Genomic DNA, 23,509 nt, shown 5'->3' with positions numbered 1-23,509 from the left:
GTGTTTGAAAGACCGCTGCACAAATATAGTGTGACGCAAAATATTGCAATGATCGCCATTTTATTCTCTAGGGTCTCTGCTCAAACAATATATATAATGTTTGGGGGTTCTAAGTAATATTCTAGCAAAAAAATACGGTACATATTTATACTTGTAAACAAAAAGTAAGAGAGTGGACTAATCGCTATGTGTGACTGGGTGGTGAGATGCAATATAGTTGGGACTTGTGAGCTGCTGCTGTTGGGATTTACTATTTGCTGTTAGAGAGAGCAGCTGATTCTTTTAGGAACTGACTATACAGCCATATACTAGCCTTATTGGCCTTTACGCCTGACAAGGCTAATTCTCATATGCACCAACTGTACAAATGGGCCCAAACACCAACCGGCTGAAGAATCAGGACTAAAGACTGTCCCTTTACAGCAACTACACAGAGACATTCACCTACTGCTGATGCAAAAAGGTTCTTCTCCATTGCAACATATCCTAGCCATTCTCCTAGAGTGCACTTTAGACAAGTCATAGTATTATTATTCACATCGCAGTTAATGCTTATATGCACTGTTTATTGCTAACTTTGAAGATTCGTGAGTTAATTACAGTCTGGTGGTATTTTAGCATAGTAATTATACTGTCTGTGTCTGAACCTACCTATTGCATGCTCATTTATGCTCAAACCGTCATTTACTCAAACTCATACTAGTACACTAAGTTAATTTACTACCAAACATCCTTTTGTCTATTTCTTGATACTAATTTCCAGTCGAGTTATCCACGCTCATGTTCCCATACGTGTGTGTAGTATCTTTCACTCAACCAGGTGCGCTACAGGGACTGAGGTCGTTCCTGAAATCGAGGCACAGAATGGATAACCCAAATTACCAAGCAGCTCCTTCTGAGGTAGAGCTACACGTGGGTTAAAATGCAACGGTGTAAATTAACCTTTGTATTCCCAAAAATTACATGACACACTAATCATCATAAAAAAGCACCACAGTTGTTAACCACTTGGCGCCCATACTACGTCTATTGACGTCATGGGCTTTCGGTGGTTATATCTGAATGATGCCTGAGGCCACAGACATCATTCAGGTATCAGCGTTTTCAGCCGACGATTCCCTGCACCATAAGAGTGATCATAGCGGCTGTTCCGCCTCTTGATCGTTCTTATGGGCGGCGGGAGGGGACACCCCCCCTCCCGCCGCCCTCCGGGGCTTGTACCGACTCACCGCTTCCATCGGTGAGTCGGTCACAGGATCCGCCGGCCCCCGCAAGTTACCATAGAGATTTCCGGTGGACTAGATCATCCCCGGAGTCTCTATGATCGTTCGGAGGCCGGGCGCGATGTTATGAGGTCACGCCCAGCCTCGGTATTCAAATTAACGGCACCGATTTGGCTAGGAAGCCAGGATCGTTTTTTTTTTTTCATTTTGATTTTATTCTTCCCAGTAGGGATGAGCTTCGAGTTCGAGTCGAACTCATGTTCTACTTGAACATTGCCTGTTCGCCTGTTCAGCGAACAGTGAACAATTTGGGCTGTTCGCAGCAAATTCGAAAAGCCGGAACACCCTATACAAGTCTATGGGAGAAATCTAAAGTGCTAATTTTAAAGGGTAATATGCAGGTTACTGTCCTAAAAAGTGTTTGGGGACCCGGGTCCTGCCCCAGGGGACATGGATCAATGCAAAAAAAAGTTTTAAAAACGGCCGTTTTTTCAGGAGCAGTGATTTTAATAATGATTAAAGTGAAACAATAAAAGTGTAATATTCCTTTAAATTTCGTAGCTGGGGGGTATCTATAGTATGCCTGTGAAGGGGCGCATGTTTCTGGTGCTTAGAACTGTCCCTGCACAAAGTGTCATTTGTGCAGGAAAAAAAGTATTTTAAAATCACTTGCGGCTATTGTCGGGTCCCGTAATACAGAGAACACTCAATGAGTGTTCTCTGCATTAGCCGACAATTCATTCATTCATTGATAAAGCGTGGGGGTTCCCCTAAATTCAATTACCAGGCCCTTCAGGTCTGACATGGATATTAAGGGGAACCCCGTGTCAAATTAAAAAAAAAAATTGACGTGGGGGTCCCCCTAAATATCCATAACCAGACCCTTCAGGTCTGATATGGATATTAAGGGGAACCCCGCATCAAATAAAAAAAAAAATTGACGTGGGGGTCCCCCTAAAAATCCATATCAGACCCTTTATCCGAGCACGCAACCTGGCAGGCCGCAGGAAAAGAGGGGGGGACGAGAGAGCGGCCCCCCTCCCTCCTGAACTGTACCAGGCCACATACCCTCAACATTGGGAAAGGAAAAGGAATTTTGAAAAGGAATTTTTCAAAAGTGTGTTTGTCTTATTTAACCATTTTGACACTTTCTTTGTGAAATGATAGGGGTACTTTTGTACCCCCTTACCATTTCAAACAGGTGGGGGCGGGATCTGGGGGTCCCCTTGTTAAAGGGGGCTTCCAGATTCTGATAAGCCCCCCGCCCGCAGACCCTCACAACCAACGGCCAGGGTTGTGAGGATGAGGCCCTTGTCCTCATCAACATGGGGACAAGGTGCTTTGAGGGGTCACAGACCCCCAAAGCATCCTCCCAATGTTGAGGGTATGTGGCCTGGTACGGTTCAGGAGGGAGGGGGGGCCGCTCTCTTGTCCCCCCTCTTTTCCTGCGGCCTGCCAGGTTGCGTGCTCGGATAAAGGGTCTGATATGGATTTTTAGGGGGACCCCCACGTCAATTTTTTTTAATTTGATGCGGGGTTCCCTTTAATATCCATATCAGACCTGAAGGGTCTGGTTATGGATATTAAGGGGGACCCCCACGTCATTTTTTTTTTTAATTTGACACGGGGTTCTCCTTAATATCCATGTCAGACCTGAAGGGCCTGGTAATTGAATTTAGGGGAACCCCCACGCTTTTTTTTTTTTTTTTTTTTTTTTAATCAATGAATGAATGAATTGTCGGCTAATGCAGAGAACACTCATTGAGTGTTCTCTGTATTACGGGACCCGACAATAGCCGCAAGTGATTTTAAAAGACTTTTTATCCTGTACAAATGACACTTTGTGCAGGGACAGTTCTAAGCACCAGAAACATGTGCCCCTTCACAGGCATACTATAGATACCCCCCAGCTACGAAATTTAAAGGAATATTACACTTTTATTGTTTCACTTTAATCATTATTAAAATCACTGCTCCTGAAAAAACTGCGTTTTTAAAAACTTTTTTTTGCATTGATCCATGTCCCCTGGGGCAGGACCCAGGTCCCCAAACACTTTTTAGGACAGTAACCTGCATATTACCCTTTCAAAATGAGCACTTTAGATTGTGAACGTTCGAGTCCCATAGACTTTAATAGGGTTCTAAAGTTCACACGAAGTTTAGGTCTGTTCGCAGGTTCTGGTGCGAACCGAACAGGGGGGTGTTCGGCTCATCCCTACTTCCCAGCCTAGAGGTGAGATATGGGGTCTTACTGACCCCATATCTCACTGTAAATATGTCCGATCGTGCCATATTCCTATTACAAAGGATGTTTACATTCCTTGTAATAGGAATAAAAGTCATCAATTTTTTATTTTATTTTTTTAAGTGTCAAACTAAAAAAATAAAAATAAAATTAACAATTAAAAAATAGAAAAAAATGTAAAGCGCCCCTGTCCCTGTGAGCTCGTACACAGAAGCGAACGCATACGTAAGTCCCGCCCACATATGAAAACGGTGTTCAAACCACACATGTGAGGTATCGCCACGAACGTTAGAGCGAGAGCAATAATTCTAGCTCTAGACCTCCTCTGTAACTCAAAACATGTAACCAGTAAAAAAATTTAAAGCGTCGCCTATGGGGATTTTCAAATACCAAAGTTTGGCGCCATTCCACGAGCGCGTGAAATTTTGAAGCGTGACATGTTGGGTATCTATTTACTCGGCATATCCTCCTCTTTCACATTAAGCAAAAAAATTGGGCTAACTTTACTGTTTTTTTTTTTTTAAGCATGAAAACGTGTTCGAAAAATTGCTGCGCAAATACCGTGCGAGATAAAAAGTTGCAATGACCGCCATTGTATTCTCTAGGGTCTTTGCTAAAAAAACATATATAATGTTTGGGGGTTCTACGTAATTTTCTAGCAAAACAATTAGGAATTTTACATGTAGGAGATAAATGTCAGAATTGGCCTGGGCGCGAAGTGGTTAAATACATTTTCCTACCCAGTAAGATTACAGGTGATAGAACCATATTTATTCTTTCATTTGCATTTGTCTGCAATGTTTGAGGACAGTATTATATTGTTTTTTGTAGGTTGTTTACATGTAATTAAAGCTGACCTACAAATCAATTTTTTGTCATTTATTTTTTCTCTATGTTTGTCTAGTGCCAGAATTCTTCTGTGACTCATTCTCTGATGGGGTAATTCTTATGTCACAATAGACTGGAGGTTGGGACCTGGTAGTGCATGATCCTTTGAAATTTTCATGGTGGGTTTCCCATCATACTGGACTGAATATGACAATGTCTCAATTCTTTCCTGCCCAACTTACTTTTTGGCTGATTTTATGTTGACTGGTACTCATCACGGAGGTATATCAGGCAAACAGCCACACATATAGACACATATAAATATTGCCAGGAGTCAGCAGCAAGGATGGCCAAATCTGTGTAGCAAAATTAGGAAACTGGAGCCAGAATATGCATATATAATATATATATATATATATATATATATATATATATATATATATATATATATAAATAAATACTTTATCATTAGTAAAACACATTTTATTATTAGTAAGACATCCAAACACCAGCTAACAAAAAACATAAGTAAACCAAAAACCCAGTGACAAAATACTTAACTAAATGACCAGAAAACAGAAATCCTATCTTTCAAACCAACTACAGTATATACAATATATATAAATGGAGAACACAGGAAAACAGGGTAAAAATCGAGGTGCAGGAAACTATGGGGGAACCGAAACTTAGATTTGGAACAATGGAGAGTAGGAATCAGGCAGCAGGGTTTAGGGTAAAGGCACTAGGCAGAGAGCACGATCAAAGAGCAGGAACAAGATAACAGCCAACTGCCAACAATGTCTGGCAGCACGCAAAACACTGGAGCAAGGTAAAACAGCAGAAGAGGGACTTTCCCAGCAGTCAGCACCAGGTGAAGCTGATTACTGGGATCTGCTGGGAGACACCCACTGGTGCACATTGGAACTCAAACTTTCTCTCTGGAAAGCACAGTGCCACCAGCAGGTGATCCAGGCCAAGACGGGCATATAGGCACAGCCACACAAGGCCCCAACCCTAAGATGGGATTTAGGTCAGTAATTAGTGGAAGAAGAACTTCACTCCTCAGGCAATTTTTTTATATTTATTTATCTTGGTCTATCTGCAATAAAAATACTAACTGCTGCACACCAGGTTCCGTACCACCAGCTGCTATACATAGAAACGCAGGGAGAAACTGAGCTGGGATGTGGGATGCAGGCATGCTGCAGATTTCTGCTCCGTGACACAGCTCACCCAAAGGCTATGTTCAAGTCTAAAAATACCTGCTAGTAAAAAAAAAATTTTGTGTGCCCTTGCAGAGATCTAAGTTTTTTAATGCAGAAAATTGCAAGTCTCTGCATGTGAAGGAGCACATATACTAGCCAAGAAGTTCTCCCTATCAACAGTTAACTTCGGGTGTAATATTGACAGAACTATAGCAACATCAATTCCTGAAACTTGGCTAGTATACCTTTCATGCCCTTTCACCCCTTTCACACTGGAGCGTTTTTCAGGCGTTTTTCATGTGCTTTAGCGTTAAAAAAAGCACCTGAAAGAAGCTGCAACTGCAATCCCAATGTAAAAGCCCGAGTGCTTTCACACCAAGATCCCTTTCACACTGGGGCGTTTTTCAGGCGCTTTAGCGTTAAAAAAAGCGCCTGAAAGAAGCTGCAACTGCAATCCCAATGTAAAAGCCCGAGTGCTTTCACACTGAGGCGCTGCGCTGGCAGAGCGTCAAAAAAAGTCCTGCAAGCAGCTTCTTTGCAGCGCTTTTGGAGAGGTGAATACAACGCTCCTAAAACGCCCCTTCCCATTGAAATCAATGGGAAGCGCTTGTAAAACGCCCGAAAAACGCCTGAAAAACGCTACTGGCAGCAGCGTTTTGTGGGCACTTTTAACCCTTTATTTGGCCACTAGCAGGGGTTAAAAGCGCCCCATTAACGCTCAAAAAACGCTGGTAAAGCGCTGCTAGTTTAAGCGGCGCTTTACGAGCGTTTTTCGGGCGCTGACATTTCACATTGGGACTGCAGATGAGGCTTCTTTCAAGCGCTTTACAGGCGCTTTTTTTAACGCTAAAGCGCTTGAAAAACGCCTGAAAAACGCTCCAGTGTGAAAGGGGTCTTTAATAATGTCTCTCGTTTAAAGTGGTTTTCAATATAAGATTGGAACAGGTCTCTTTATTCCCTGTTTATATGGACTAGAACTTGTGTTGCACTTTTTTGCATTATCACTTGCTTTGACACTTGCTGGTCCCAGTGGAGCTTATTTTATTCCCACATTTTGTTCTGTGTACCCCCAGGCTATTTTGTCCAACCATAAAAAGAAAGTTGGCATCCTACAAGCCATACACTGTGAAGCAACATCCACTTTTGGCCACTTGCTGCTGTTGGGCGCACCCAATTTGTTTTATCATTGCGTCAAGTGGCGCATTAGCCCCCACTTACAACACTCTCAAAAATATTTGTCTAAAACAGAGGTGCCCAACCAGTGGCCCGGGGGCCACAGGTGGCCCGCGGAGCCCTCTGATGTGGCCCGCGGAGCCCTCTGATGTGGCCCGTGACCACCTTCTCTGTGATGGAATAGAATACTGTTATTGATAGTAAGTTTACCACTAAAATCACAACGTATATATGGGCATATCTGTTCTGCAGTGGTTATGGGGCTGCTTTCAAACTGATCCGCAGGTGCAGAGCAGTACACCTGGAGGTTACCTGCACTGAGCCATAGGCCCCTTTCACACGGTCAGTCCGACCCAATTGGACCTTCCATTCACCTCTAAAAAAGTAGAAGATGTAAATGGACTTGTGTTTGCTTACAAACGCCTACCTCCAATCCAATCCGCAAAAAAGAAAAAAGTAGAGTGGGCTCTATAGAGTAGAGTGGGCTGCCATGCACCCTCTTCGCTCATTGTGGCCGGTTACCAAGGCGCTTAGGTGGCCCTCGCTCTTCAAAAGGTTGGGCACTCCTGGTCTAGAACTTCCCCTGCCTATCCCCCATATTTTCTGAATCGCTGACCTAGAGCAAGTGTGCAGATCATCAAAGTCAAAGCAAAGTCAGAAGAACATATCTGCATACATATTGCAATGACAGAGACTCAAAGTAATAAAGCCAAAGTTCCAGGATGAGGCATATAACAAAAATAAGATGTCAGTATAATAGCCTTCACATCTGTTTAAATTGAGGTTTCCGTTGGCTGATAATAACATTATGTCTTTGCATTCATTGTGTGAAGCTACATTTTCAGTAAACGTGTACATTGTTTTTTTTTTTGGTTATGCTTATAACCATTTGTATATGATTTAAGCTGTTATGTCCCTAGGAGACTATAAAATTCAGACTTCATTAACTCCAATTTGCTCACTGCAGGGTAATTAAACACTGATATGCTACAGGAAGAATAGCTAAAATAATAAAATTATTTGGCTTTCTGAGCTTTTAAGCCATTTAAATCACATTATGGCTATTTTTATTCACTACCTGATCTTTATAATACTGACCAGTATTCTTTTTGTACGAATGTAAGTATGCTGACACTGCAGCTAAAAAAACGAAACCACGAATTAAGCAAAGTCATGCCATTAAGGTAAGTTGATAAGCCAATACGTACTCTGTTGTATCTAACCTTTGCTGTCATGCAGAGCTACAGTGGTGTGAAAAAGTGTTTGCCCCCTTCCTCATTTCCTGTTCCTTTGCATGTTTGTCACACTTAAGTGTTTCGGAACATCAAACCAATTTAAACAATAGTCAAGGACAACACAAGTAAACACAAAATGCAATTTGTAAATGAAGGTGTTTATTATTAAAGGTGAAAAAAAAATCCAAACCATCATGGCCCTGTGTGAAAAAGTGATTGCGCCCCTTGTTAAAACATACTATAACTGTGGTTGTCCACACCTGAGTTCAATTTCTCTAGCCACACCCAGGCCTGATTATTGCCACACCTGTTCACAATCAAGGCATCACTTAAATAGGAGCTGCTTGACACAGTAAGGTCCACCAGAAGATCCTTAAAAGCTACACATCATGCCGAGACCCAAAGAAATTCAGGAACAATTGAGAAAGAAAGTAATTGAGATCTATCAGTCTGGAAAGGGTTATAAAGCCATTTCCAAAGCTTTGGGAATCCAGCGAACCACAGTGAGAGCCATTATCCACAAATGGCGAAGACATGGAACAGTGGTGAACCTTCCCAGGAGTGGCCGGCCGCCCAAAATTACCCCAAGAGCGCAGCGACGACTCATCCAAGAGGTCACAAAAGACCCCACAACAACGTCCAAGGAACTGCAGGCCTCACTTGCCTCAGTTAAGGTCAGCGTTCATGCCTCCACCATCAGGAAAAGACTGGGCAAAAATGACCTGCATGGCAGAGTTCCAAGGAGAAAACCACTGCTGAGCAAAAAGAACATCAAAGCTCGTCTCAATTTCTCCACAACACATCTTGATGATCCCCAAGACTTTTGGGACAACATTCTGTGGACCGATGAGACAAAAGTGGTACTCTTTGGAAGGTGGGTGTCCAAGTATATCTGGCGTAGAAGGAACACTGCATTTCATAAAAAGAACATTATACCAACAGTAAAATATGGTGGTGGTAGTGTGATGGTCTGGGGCTGTTTTGCTGCTTCAGGACCTGGAAGACTTGCCGTGATAAAAGGAACTATGAATTCTGCTGTCTACCAAGAGATCCTGAAGGAGAATGTCCGACCATCTGTTTGTGTACTCAAGCTGAAACGAACTTGGGTTCTGCAGCAGGACAATGATCCTAAACACACCAGCAAGTCCACCACCGAATGGCTGAAGAAAAACAAAATGAAGACTTTGGAGTGGCCTAGCCAAAGTCCTGACCTGAATCCTATTGAGATGTTGTGGTATGACCTTAAAAAGGCCGTTCATGCTCGAAAACCCTCTAATGTAACTGAATTAGGACAATTCTGCAAAGATGAGTGGGCCAAAATTCCTCCAGGACGCTGTAAAAGCCTCTTTGCACGTTATCGCAAACGCTTGGTTGCAGTTGTTGCTGCTAAGGGTGGCCCAACCAGTTATTAGGTTTAGGGGGCAATCACTTTTTCACACAGGGCCATGATGGTTTGGATTTTTTTTCACCTTTAATAATAAACACCTTCATTTACAAATTGCATTTTGTGTTTACTTGTGTTGTCCTTGACTATTGTTTAAATTGGTTTGATGTTCCGAAACACTTAAGTGTGACAAACATGCAAAGGAACAGGAAATAAGGAAGGGGGCAAACACTTTTTCACACCACTGTATACCCACCGATGAAATCTTCAGAACCTTACATTTAGGGCATGTTCGAAGCCTGCAACTCCACAGTGCACCTTACAGCATGCATCTGACACATTCAAAAATAAACAGTCCTCTGCAGCCCTGAAAGGGACACACTAATGTAGCAGCCAAGAAAGAAGGGGAGTCACAGCGCACACTTGGGGAGATGTAGGCATCTGACACACCTGTCGGTACTGCTTACAATTATTATTTCACTTTCACGGACTGCTTTAGCTTACATTGTATTTTTAGTGACACTGCCAATTTAAGGTCACAGGCCTGAATCCAAATGCTCATCCTGGGAGGTCCATAGATAAATCTTTATCAGATGCTATAAAATGGGGCAGCACAGTGGCTAGCACTTTTGCCTTGGAGCACAGGGTCCCTTGGTTTAAAGGACCACAAGGGAGGAGGCAGAAGCAAGACAGCTAACTCCTGATCTTTGTTCAGCAGGTCTGTAGACTTGAGCGCGAGAGCTTTCTGGGTCTAGCCCTGACAGTACATTACAAAAGAGGACTCATGCAAGAGGAGCTGATGGCAAAGTGCCCAGGAAAGTGGCTGAAAAGAAGCTCAAGTAGATATCCTTTTTTTCAGGAAGCAGTTGGGGCTCAGGCCTGGAGTATAAATGACACAATATGGCAGAGTTTCTCCCAAAAGATAGGAATGTTCTTATCCCATCTGGCAAAGAAGTGGGACCAGACCTGGGCCAGCTTGGTGGGAATGGCTGGCTAATCCAGTTCCCTTACAAATACTTTTCATGTTATTTTCTCATTAATTGTTCTACATTTGGGATGACTATGAAGAAACTAGATCTCATATGGACTGACCTGCTGACATTGTTGCCCTACATCCCACCAGGCAGGCCCTTCACCAATTCCTCTTCAAAAACCTTTGGCCAAATAGTGACTTTACATAATATATCAGTCAGCTTACAGCTATAGAATGGCCCTAAAAGAATATGTAGGAATATAGTTGTGCTGTCCAGTAACTAGCTGTATCCCTACTTAGGACTATCCAAGGACAATATAACGCTAATAGAGTCAAAGGACTTGATTTACCAAAGGCACATAGTCTGTGAACTTTGTAATGCATTAGCTCCAAAGCTTAGTAACTGAGGGGAGGCTATACATAATGTCAGAGGCACAGTCTGTGTGTCACAGCTCCTGAATGAATGGAAGCAACCAAGCATTCATTGATGGGTGCTGGTAGGCTGCATTGATGGGTGCTGGTAGGCTGAATTTGATGGGCGCTGGTAGGCTGAATTTGATGGGCGCTGGTGAGGCTGCATTTGCAGGGGGCTTCATTGAAAAGGTTGGGTATACATGGGCAGGGCAAAGGGGGTAGAGTCAGGGGTGGAGCCCAGTGTTAATTTTAGTTTTAGGACTAAAATGGCATTTTAGTTTTAGTCCCATTTTAGTCTTCTGCAATTGTTTTAGTTTTAGTCGTATTTAGTCAACCAAATCTCCAGTACATTTTAGTTGGCTAAAATGTCCTACGTTTTAGTCGACTAAAATCTCCAGTACATTTCAGTAATTGCAATTTAGTTGTAGTCATAGTCTTTTGACTAAAATGGCATTTTAGTTTTAGTCTCATTTTAGTCATCTCAACTGTTTTCATTTTAGTCGTATTTTAGTTGACTAAAATGGTATTCATTTAGTCAACTAAAATGTTTTAGTCATTTTATTTGACTAAATGAACACTGGTGGAGCTAAGGGGGGTGGCAAAATTAGGTTTTGCCTAGGGTGTCAAAAATCCTTGCACCAGCCCTGGTTCTATCATTCAATAATGTGAAAACAAAATGTTGTTTTTTTTATTTTGCTTGCATGTGATTGGATATTGTTTGTAAAGTGAAGCTTCACCTCATTTACTAAGCTGTGGATCAAATCTCCTTGCAGAGTGCAAGTGTGCAACTGCACTTGCAAAGTACACCGTCTATTTGCCTTTAGTAAATCAACCCCACAGTGTAATTAAAGGGTCAGCAATAAGCTGGAATTATCAAAATTTTTTATTCATTCTGTATAGTTTTAAACATTTACAGCACCTAAAGTTTTCAGTGCAATCTAAAATAAGTGTCAGTTCACTACGGATGACCCTCAAGTATTTACAGGCAAAGAAAACTTCAAAGGGAACATTGCCCATCTGCTTCGCTTTTTAAGTTTGCATGGTGGAACCTTTTGAGTTGTAAACTGAAGGAATTCAGTATTAAAGTGTATATCTAGCTAAAAAATGTTTGTTTTTGGATGGAGAAGGGACCAGTTACAATCCCTAATTACGTTTTGCTACTGTCTGCAGCCTCATTTGGGAGTTTCCCTTCACTGACTGTCCCAAAAAATGTTATCATCAGTAGCAGCAAGTGATGGTAAATCTCTGTAACATGGATAAAAAAGCAACAAAAACACTTTTTTTTCTTTTCAGCGCAGCTTGCACCCTCATGGTACATGGTCACCAAAACAGGACCAGGAAATCTTCCTAACGAGACACAGACAAAATATTATTATTATTAATAATACTGATGGGGGCGCTATGTCAGTAGCCAATTATCTCATATCGCCTACTGGGCCCATATTATCCTGTGCATTGCAACATGTGACTGTTTAGGTTCAGGGATTATGGCTATTATGGCTATATCCAAATGGCATCTGTGGGGCATATATTATTATTATACAGGATTTTTATGGTTACAACACTTTGCACATCACTTTATAACATAAGGGCAGACAGTACAGTTACAATACAATTCATACAGGAGGAATCAGAGGGCTCTGCTCATAAGAGATTACAATCTAGGAAGGAGGGTCAAGTGATACAAAAGGGAGTAGCTGTGGGGGATGAGCTGATGGAGAAAAAAATAAAAAGTTGTTAGGTGTGGGCAGATTAGTCTTCTCTGAAGAGGAGGGTTTTTAGGGATCATCTAAAAGTAAACAGAGTAGGAGATAATCAGACAAATTGGGTTAGTGAGTTCCATAGGGTGGGAGTGGCACAAGAAAAGTCCTGGAGGCGACAATGAGAGGAGGTGACGAGGGAGCTAAAGAGCAAGAGGTCTTGGGAGGAAAGAAGAACACGATTAGGTTGGTATTTTGAGACTAGGCTAGTGATGTTGCTGGGAGCTGAGTTGTGGATGGTTTTGTAAGCTGTTGTTAGTATTTTATATTTCATTTGTTGGGTGAGCAGAAACAATTGCAGGGATTGGCAGAAAGGGGTAGCAGATACTGAACAGACATCATATAATTTCAAAATCCACTGCACTGCAGCATTGAGATTTTTAATGGTTAATATTTTGTTTTACAGCTCTAGGACACAACATCCTCCAATTTATTGTGGCTCCCAAGTTCACCCCAGGGAAGGCTTGGCCCTTTGGTCTGTGCCACTCAACTGGGTGATTGCCATTTGGTTTGGTAGAGAATCCCTGTATTCCAACTCTGTTATTTCCGGGTTTTCCTGCTGGTTGAACAATCTGTATATAAAATGTTTTGTATTTTGTGTCTGTATTTTTGAGTAATGTTATGTCTTTTTCAAGATATTGCACACTCCCTGTTCCTCCTGATGAAGCAGTCACCTCTGCAAAACATGTAGAGGGTTGCTGTATGCATATTGCCTTATGTTCACAATCTTGGGGTGGAGTCCACCTTCAAGGAGACTCAAGCCATCTAGAATAGGGAATTATGTTACATATTGAAAGGAAGTTGACCTGCATTTAATTATGTGTTGATTTAAACACTTTTTTTTAGCATTTTGTAATAAAATTTGTCATTTTCAAAATTCTTGGGGTTAAGAGAAAATCCATGACTTGTTTCTTTCCCTTGATATCCTTTGCTATTTGATACCCAAGAATTAGGGGAAAAAGAAAGGTTTGAGTAATTTATAATTTGTACACTATTGCTGAGGAAAAGTAACTTTCAACAGGTGTACTAAAGAAAGCATACCAGTTCTCATATTTTCAAGCAGGATCCAGAACTTTCCTGCTTGGCACAGTGTATAATCCCAGTGTAGGAATAAAGGAAACTTCCATTCATCTCTGCTTACAAAATGAGTTTGCCTCGTTCATGCCCTAATATCCAATGTGCCAGACAACTAAAGTTTGATTAAAGCTGGTCTTTATGATAATATAACCTTGGTGCTCAATTATAATTCTATCTAAGATCAATAGGTCATCCAGAATGCCTCGAGAGGAACATAGGCCTGGTCTTTGGGTTTGGGCAACCTCTGATAACTTGTTAAAGCGGGAGTAAACCCAGTTTCAAAAAACGCTTACATTTCCCGGAATGACGGAAATGCTAACTTTCACATTGGTTGTGCTCTCAACCAAACGTTCAAACCATCCAATGGCTGGTTTCATAACTGATCACATGTGCAGAATTATGGCAGTTGAAGAATCATTAGAGGCCAAGATGGCAGCTTCCTTGACTGAAAAAGATAGAAGGGTTTACTTCCACTTTAATAGATATGTTGCTAGAACAGTGGAACTTCCCTTCCTTGACTAAATCACTCCCTTAGGGTGTTCTTATCTTATCTCCTACAGTGCCTCTGTGTAAAATCAGAACCCCTGTTTCGTTGTTATTGACAGTGATTACATATAATACAATGATTCCCGTAGAGAATATTTGTATCTTTTGGTGGTGCAAATTTCTCCAACAAGTGGCATTAGGGATTAAAGAGTATTTAATAATACGGTAATGAATTTTTTTTTTTTTACCATACTCCATTAGTCGTTCAATTTCTAAATATCACTGACCCAGATGTAAACAGCATGAGTATCTGCTGTATTTTTCTGAATAATACAACCCGAGTAAACTCTGATTTTAGTTAGAAGAATCTTTTGATACTGCAGGTGCTTTCCATTCAGCTGAATAGCACCCTGCTATGTCTTTCAGTGAACACCTTTCATACAAGGCTTGAAGACCTACATTTATAGGTGACATTTTTATGCCTATAGAGAGCATGACAAGAAATACACATATCTAGCACAGGTGCTACTAGATTTGGTTGTGGATTGCGCAATATCATTTTAACTTAGAGGTCATTTAGACAAAATAAATACCGGGATACAGACCATACTAAACACTGAGAAACTAGATTACAAGGGTATTATTTCTGAGGGCTTAAAGGCTGAGATTAAACTTTGTTCAATTTTTTTTTCCGCAATTCCAGCCCCCCTACGTACCAATATAGCATTAACCACTTTAGCCTCAGAAGATTTGGCTGCTGGCCATTTTTTGCAATTCGGCACTGCGTCACTTTAACTGACAATTGCACGGTCGTGCAATGCTGCACGCAAACTAAATTGATGTCCTTTTTTTCCCACAAATAGAGCTTTCTTTTGGCGGTATTTGATCACCCCTGGGGTTTTTATTTTTTGCGCTATAAACAAAAAAAGAGCGACAATTTTGAAAAAAACACAATAGTTTGTACTTTTTGCTATAATAAATATCCCCATTTTTTTTTTTTTTAAAAGCACATTTTTTTCAGATCATGCCAATATGTATTCTTCTACATATTTTTGGTAAAATAAAATTGCAATAAGCGTATATTGATTGGCTTTCGCAAAAGTTATAGCGTCTACAAAATAGGGAATAGATTTATAGCATTTTTATTATTATTTTTTCCTTTACAGTAATGCCGGAGATCTGCGATTTTTATCGGGACTGTGACATTATGATGGACACATTGGACACTTTTGACAACATTTTGGGACCATTGGCATTTATACAGCAATCAGTCTCATAAAAATGCACTGATTACTGTAAAAAAGTCACTGGCAGGGAAGGGGTTAACACTAGGGGGTGATCAAGGGGTTAACTGTATTCCCTGGGAGGTGATTCTAACTGAAGGGGGAGGGGACTGACTAGAGGAAGTAACGGATCGTTGTTCCTAGCTAATAGGAACACGCGATCTATCACTCCTCTCAGAACAGGGATTTGTGTGTTTACACATACACTTCCGTGTTCTCTCCCCTGTGCTCACGATTGCTCATGGTTGGCAGTCATCACGGCCTTCAGCCACGAGCATTTGCACCCCCCTGCAGTGCAGCTGTCCTGTTCCCGCGAGCCGACGTATAGCTATGATGGTTTGTGAAATCGTGCCCACCTGCCGCAGTAAAATGATGGTGACTGGTCGACAAGCAGTTAATGTACTTTTTCTGCAAAAATATCAAAGCTTTCCATGAATTCTACAGACACTTACTTCACTTGTCCTCATCAATGTTTGAAAAATGTATCCATTATTTCTGCCTTACTTCCTGGTCAGAGTATAGGTCATGGCACAGGAAGGAGTTGACCAGCTGACCTCATTAGCACACACCCTGCATCATCCACCCTCCTACCTGCCCACTACTCACTAAATACATAATATGCAATCAGATTGCATAGTGTATGGGTATCATTATACAAGTACATAGGAAGGAGTGGACAGAAACACAGCTGTCAAGTCCCATTCACATCTCTACATAGCGGGAACTTTCATTCCCACATATGGTGGAGGCGGTTTTGGAGCATTTTTACTCTTCACACATAGGGCAACCCACTTTTTTTTTAGATCGGAGCTTGGTGCATTTTTTACTGTGATTTTTGGTGCAGCGCATTTCTGAAATGCAAGGAAACACACAGATGTGAATGGAGCCTCATTGTTCTTGTGTTAATGCACCAATTTCTCTTTCAGGCCCCATTAACATCTAGCATAGTGGGAGCACACGTTTTGTGGCTCCTTTTTCCTGTGACACGCTTAGGGCAGCCTGTTGATTTCAATTGGCTGCATTACATGCAGGTTATGGGACATTTTGGTGTTTTGTGGGTTGCGTGTTTTTTACTGTTCATTTTGCAGCATTTGCCACTTGTTTTTCATATGGCAAAATGTGTGTTTGCTTCTGTTTTTGGGGTGCGGTTAACAATGGCACTGAAAGTATAAGATTGGCATACACTATACAATCGGATTGTACAATCTCTTTTATATCTACCAAATTTATATAATAGGAGAAAACACCTATCTAGGCAATTACTCTGTAGCCAATCAGGCAGGCCCTTGCCCTACATAGTTATGGGGTGTTATATGTTTTGTACTTTAAAAGTCGCTACATGTTGTAGGGCTCTACCTAGCACACTAAGGTGGTGCCACCCCCTATGCCAGGCATCCCTCAGGTAAACAGGCGGGGCTGACGCTCACAGTTGTGGAATGTATTTTTTAATGGAATTTCTAAGTCTATCGTAGTACATTTTTGCTATATTGAAGTTTAATTAAAGAACTGGTGTGTTATCATCAATGTTTTAGTCTGTGGCTTTTTGGCTTTTTGTGCTTAGTTATGTGTAACAAAATAATAATTGTTTAAAAAAAGGTATAATTTTGAAGCTTATTTAAAATGATTATTAGTTTCAGATCTTTTGTAATTTCAAAAATGTAAATTCATTTTGCAAAATAAGCCTGTGCGAATTTCTGTAAACATCTTCACATTGCCTCAGCTAGAAGTAATGATTTTACATAAACTATTCTGCTAACAATGGAATCTTATTTCTATTGATTCTATTCCAAAAAAGGGGGTTCTAAAGCCCTTCTATTATCCCTATTATCCATTTTTTTCCATGAGATATTAATTAAAATATGAATCTTAAAATATAATTGCACCCAAGACTTAAGTTTAATTAAACCCCAGGGCTGCTACTTACCTTTTCATGCCCTCATTTATAAGATTTGTTATCAGGGGGGGTCTGTTCATCCATCTATTTCAATTACTATTATCAACGCAGAGTTCATACAATGTATACTTAAAAATAGGAGCACATGAGCCATATTAAAGTTTTTAATGGGTTAAGCCATAGCCCCCATAATGAAAAAAACATACTTTACAGCCACTCCCCAACTTCTAATAACAGATGGCTCTAGGTACAAACCAAGTACAATCATGGTCATACAGAGCACTCCATATGTTGCAAACTGTTTACAGCCATAGTATTTTATCATACATCCCTGCATCAAACAATGATAATTAATGGTCCGGTTTTTTGGACTATATGCACTTACCTTCAGAACAGTCCTGCCCACTGTACCCCTCCTCGCACTCACAGACACCATGCTGGCACTGCCCTCTCCCACTGCAGGCATTCACACACCACATGCGTCCGCAATCCTCTCCGGCATAGCCATCTTGGCATACGCAGGTTCCATTGGCACAACGTCCTTTTCCCAAGCAGTCACCTGGGCAGCGGAGTTCGTTGCAGCTGATACCCGTATATGGCTCTTGGCACAAGCATTGGCCATCTTGACAGTGCCCATGGGGGCTGCATTCCTCTGGACACAACAGGTCTGTGCACCACTCGCCGGTGTAGTCTGGCTCACATACACATATGCCCTCTATACAGGTGCCCCTCCCTGAGCAGCCTAGTGGGCACAAAGGCTCTGAACAGTTCTCTCCTCCCCAGCCTTGGCTGCACACGCAGGAGTCCAGACTGAAGTTACCATGGCCACTGCAAGGAGGCGCAAATTCTGTGAGACCTGTGGAAATAGGAAAAAATTAGGTAAGTAAAAATACTTACATGCTGGATGAATAAACATGTTTTCTATATTGTTGGAATATTTAAGAATATTTACAATAATACATAACTATTATATTAAAGTTTTTTATTGTTAAGAGTAAATCAATCACAGAGTATGCATGGTAAGTGTCATGTCATACATAATCATTATAATTTTATTTTCAATAAGAAGAGGTGTAGTCAAATGTCGTAGGATCATGATAAAATATCTGAATAGTCTCACATCTCACACAAACATTACACTAATTGTCATTGCCATCAATACAGAGATATGTACCCTCCATATTGTGATGCAGGCACACTTCCACTCCTTGTGCTCCACTCCAATGAATAGGTCCATAAGAGTACATGAGGGTTTTTCTAATTATAGGCCCCCTGCAGAAGGTATACATACCAGTATAACCCACTTTTAAGTACACAATGGGGTTTATTTACTAAAGCTGGAAAGTGCAAAATCAGACTCACTTCTGCATAGAAACCAATGAGCTTAATTGAACAATCTGGGGTTAGAAGCTCATTGGTTTCTATGCAGAAGTGAGTCTGATTTTGCACTTTCCAGCTTTAGTAAATAAACTCCATTGTGTACTTAAAAGTGGGGTATGCCTGTGTATCAGATTACATTTTGGATAAAATGTCATACACATGTAAATTTAGTTTTTGCCTCAGAACAGTAGGGGTTCTGAGGGTTAATTGTATAGGTAGGCCTTAACACCAGTCTGGCCAGGCTGTGATTGGAAGTTCTGCCTGGTCATGTGAATGGTGAGGTGCACGTGACATGCCAGAATGAGGTCTGGTTGGATGTTTAAGTATGAGCCTTCTTGGAACCAATCAGTGTGAGTTCCGGGGCCCGCTGAGGAGTCTGGGAAGGGGTACTTAAGAGGTGTGGGTCACGTGTCTGGGGAGAGGAGTTTGCGAGACCCGTGGGGTCTGTTCTGGTTCCAGGACCGGGGTAGCCCCGTGAGGGGTCCCGGTCACGGGGTGTTCGACACCCCGCAACATGTTCCTGTGGAAGGCCCCTGATAGACCTGTCTGGTCTGGGGTAGGGATCCGTCTGTTCCCGAGTCTCGGACCCGGCTGGTCTGAGGCGCAGTAACTGAGGGATGATTCAAGGTGTCCGGGTGTGCTCTTGGCTTGGAGAGGCACCACAGTTTGTGGAAGTGACCGGGGGAGGACTCTTTGGAGGAGGGCCGACAAGTGGCATCCTGGGAAGTGCCTGGTTACTGAGTTGGGAAGGGCATTGATGAATTCACGCTTTTCTAGTACCATTGAGGAGACGGGAAACGTTTCAGGTACTGAGGAAAAGGTTCCTGTTCACCCTTAGTTACAACTGGTCGACGTTCACAGGATTGTTCAAGTTTTGAGTCAACGTGCTGATTGCCATGATCTCTGGCTAGAGATCTGTTCAGCCTTGAAGTACCTAGCTGCGAGTGGCTACTCTCTGGGTGGAAGTAGAGACTTTGCTAGACCTGCAGTTCAAGGTGCCTGAGTTCTTCACCCGTGCCCTCTGTTCCCTAAAAGACTGTGTTGTTTGGAAGTTATTATTGCAAAATAAAACCCTTTAAAGAGGACTTCATCTGTGTCAGTGTTCAAGTCATTGGGTATCAACCCTGGGAACTCCTAGACGTGGAAGAGCAGGCCGAGAGAAGGTAACTGGTAAGCCCAACAAGTGAAGGCCGTACAGCAAAGGTTGTGGCCGCTACACCTGTATACCTGCATCTCTGGATCTTTGGATCATCTCTGGATCATCAGCATGGAGGTAGCTGTAATGCACATAATTATTCTACCCTCACCTGATTCTAAGGTTTCTGTAATAATTACTATACCATTCTATCAGAACACTGTGTATGAATTGGAGCATTAAAACGGCACTGTGCAGCAACAATAGAGGGTCTTTTTTGGTTGTTTTTTAGTAGTGATTTCTTTTAAAGGTACATGTGGTGCAGTGTACAGTTTTAAATGTGATAATGCAACCCCAGCATGTATGCAAGAGTTGCATCATCACTGCTCACCAAATGGCTGAAAAGGAATATGTGGTATGGAAGAAGAACTGGATAAGATGGCTGGAGGATGGAGGTTGGCAAATTCAAACGTATGTTGACCATAAGCCACCAGGCCCAGGAAAGGTTGCCCCCCCCCTCCCCCCAAGCTCTGTTCTGATTTAGGTTAAAACACGTAATACTTTCTTAGATTTGTTTTCAACATTCCCCCAGTTACTTTGAGGTCATTTCCCTATGTTCTTAATCTTAATTTCATTTTGAAAAAGCTGCCCTCCTGAAATGTATTCACACCCTTCATGTATTTAAAGGTTTTAGCCGTGTCTCCCCTCTACCTTCTTTCCTCAAGATTGTACATGTAGCGCCGGTTCCTGAAGAGTATGGGCTATGTTTTTGAAATTTAATGTTACACCTGAATTGCAGTTTGGTTTGGTTATAATTATTACAAATTTTTACCTCAGCATCAGTCTGACTGGACTATAGGGTGTTCGGCCTGGCCATAGGGGGCACTGTCTCTTCTGGCAGGCATGGAAACACAGTCTGGTTGGGTGCTTTAAGGTTACTTTCTCTCGGAGCCAGCCCAGTGGGAGTGTAACTCTTGCTGTGCTTTCTGGGAGAGGGTAGTTAAGATGCAGATGTCACGTGGTTCGGGGTTCTGGTCCAGAAGTATGTTCTGACTCCATGGTCCTGGTCCTCCTGACCAGCCCCCAGGAAGGCTATGGCCTGGGGTGTGGATCCACACGACTTTTTGTCTCGGGGCTGCCTAGCCCGAGGCAAAGAAACTAAGGAAAGGATTCAGAGGTGGTCCGGTGCCGTCTCCGGTTGTGGAGAGGCCTAGCAACTTTGTAGCTATCTAGGGGAGGACTCTTCAGGAGAAGGCCACGCACAGGTTAGCTTCTTAGCAAGAGCCTGGTAAGGCTGAGGGACCTAAGTGAATCAAATGTTGTGAGGTATCGCCGAACCGGCTGAAAGATACTGGTACCACACGAGTGTTCTACAAGTCTGCACATACCCACGATAGGACTTTGTACAAACTTTCCCTTGGATTTTTGTACAAAGGACGTCGGCCCTGAAATTGTATTGCATACACACAGCAGGACTTTTTCAGCCAACTTTCACCAAATCATGTAGTTTTTCTGCTCTTTACCGCCACCTTTGGTCAACTTCTGTATTGTTGTCTGATCTTTTGCATTGGTTCTGAGCATGCCTGTTTGTACTTTGTACAAAAGTCCTATGGTTTTCTGTACACACGATCAGACTTTGCTCCATCAGACTTTTGTTGCCAGAAAGTTTGTCCGTTCGCACAGCCAACAAAAGTCCGATGAAAACCAAAAAAGTTTGTCCGATGGAGCGTACACACGATCGGATGTTGCTCCAAAACAGCTAATTTGCATGTTTGTTGTCAAAAAGTCTGATTGTGTGTATGGGCCTTTAGAATCACTCGGAAACACTCGGAAATAATCCATTCCCGAGTGTTTCCAAGTCTTTCCGAGTTCAGCCGAGCTGTCCCCGAGTATTTCCGAGGCTCTGGCCACATGCGGTATTGCATGTAATAGAAGTCAATGCGGAACAAATTATCTTTGTTTCCATTGACTTCAATGGGGAAACTCGCTTTGATATGCGAGTGCTTTGGATTACAAGCATTCTCCTGGAACGGATTATGCTGGTAATCCAAGGTTTCTCTGTAGTGTTATTTATACATGCCTATATGTTCTTTATAGTCTCCTATAGCCAATCCTTTTGGCTTTTAAAATTTGACATCATGTACTTAAATGTTTTTGCTCTGATTCTGTCAAGCATTCTTGCTGCATCATTGCTGTAGAAACCGATTCAATGTAATGCTTCAATCATGTTTTAACATGATCACAATTGTTGACAGACATTTTAATAAATATTGTCTTTAATGTGCATCTACCCAGGGATAAAGGCACATGTCTCTGTGGGCCTCATTTAAAGTCCCAAACTTTTTCCATACTATAAATCTACCATCACTTACTTTTCTTGTCCCAATCCATGTTTCCAGACATTTCCATTTGTAATGTCTGTCTTTCTGATCAGACTGTGGATCATGATACAGGAAGGAGTTGACCAGCTGACCTCATTAGCACACACCCTGCATCACCCACCCTCCCATTCCCAGGTGAAGTTTTTTTAAATGAAATGCAATCAATCATTGATCACCCTTCTCACTAAATACACAATATACAATCAGATTGCATTGTGTATGGCCATCTTTATACAAGTACATAGGAGGGAGTGGACAGAAACACTCAGCTGTCAATCCCGTTCACAACTCTGCATAGCGGAAACTATGCTTGGCACTTGTACTACATCTACTACACTACATACTAGTTCTTCATGAACATTTTTAAGTACTGTCAATGGGCATTCATCAAGTCATCAAATGTGCTGATGAGAATTTTCATATCAATGCTCCTGATGGTGATCCCTCTAGTGATAAACTCACAAAATCTATCCTATTTTCCCACTGCTTGGTCATACTGTTTGCTTATTTTGCATTAATTGGAAATGAGTCCTCCTCAGTGGCGGCTGGTGCTCAAAATTTTTGGGGGGCCGCAAAAAATCATCAATTGCAGCCACTGTGCCCTCAAACGTTGCCACTGTGCCATCAATTGCAGTCACTGTGCCCATGAAACGCTGCCACCGTACCCTCAAATGCAGCCACTGTGCCCATCAAACGCTGTCACTGTGCCCTCAAACGCTGCCACTGTGCCATCAATTGCAGCCACTGTGCCCATCAAACGTTGCCACAGTGCACTCAAATGCTGCCACTGTGCCCATCAAACGCTGCCACTGTGCCCTCAAATGCTGCCACTGTGCCCATCAAACGCTGCCACTGTGCCCAAATGCTGCCACTGTGCCATCAAATGCGGCCACTGTGCCCTCAAATGCTGCCACTGGGCCATCAGTTGCAGCCACTGTGCTCATTAAATGCTGGCAGTGTGCCCATCATATGCTATGAGTGTGCCCATCAAATGCTGTCAGTCTGCCCATCATATGCTGCCAGTGTGCCCATCAAATGCTGCCAGTGTGCCCCTCATATGCTGCAAATGTTGCCAGTGTGCCCATCATATGCTGCCAGTGTCCCTCCCTGCTCTCACCCCCCCTGCAGATGGATGGCAGAACACAATACTGACACAACCCCACCCCCCCGCAGGTGGGGATCGGATCGCGGGACACAACCCCCCCATGGATGGATCGGATTGTGGGGTACAACCCCTACCACCCCCCTGCAGATGGATCGCATTGCGGGACACAACATTGACACAAAAAAAACCTCCCCCGCCCAAATAAGGACGCCTGGCACTTTGGTCAATCAGGAAACAGGTCTCACTGACCTGCCTCCAGATTGGTAGGGAGGCAATACAGTGTGAACATAGCGAATATTCATTCGCTATTATCACACAAATGGATGGA

The 23,509-nt window shown here is 42.3% G+C and overlaps 1 protein-coding gene across 3 annotated transcripts in view; it reads right to left on the bottom strand.

The window, feature by feature from the left end:
- TNR (tenascin R) overlaps positions 1 to 23,509 on the bottom strand; it is an 835,808-nt gene that overhangs the window by 314,027 nt on the left and 498,272 nt on the right. For 2 of the 3 annotated variants that reach the window (XM_077453200.1, XM_077453201.1), the window contains one exon: positions 17,566 to 18,036. In XM_077453200.1, the coding sequence (XP_077309326.1) occupies positions 17,566 to 18,036 (471 nt within the window). The remainder of the gene's footprint in view (positions 1 to 17,565; positions 18,037 to 23,509) is intronic. The other variant, XM_077453202.1, reaches the window with a different exon arrangement.

Source organism: Lithobates pipiens, unplaced genomic scaffold, assembly GCF_037356315.1.
Source record: "Lithobates pipiens isolate NorthernLeopardFrog02 unplaced genomic scaffold, aLitPip1_a1.2 Scaffold_23, whole genome shotgun sequence".
NCBI classification, from domain to species: Eukaryota; Metazoa; Chordata; class Amphibia; order Anura; family Ranidae; genus Lithobates; species Lithobates pipiens.
Note: the sequence above shows the minus strand (reverse complement) of the source record. Positions and strands in the feature narration are given on the sequence as shown.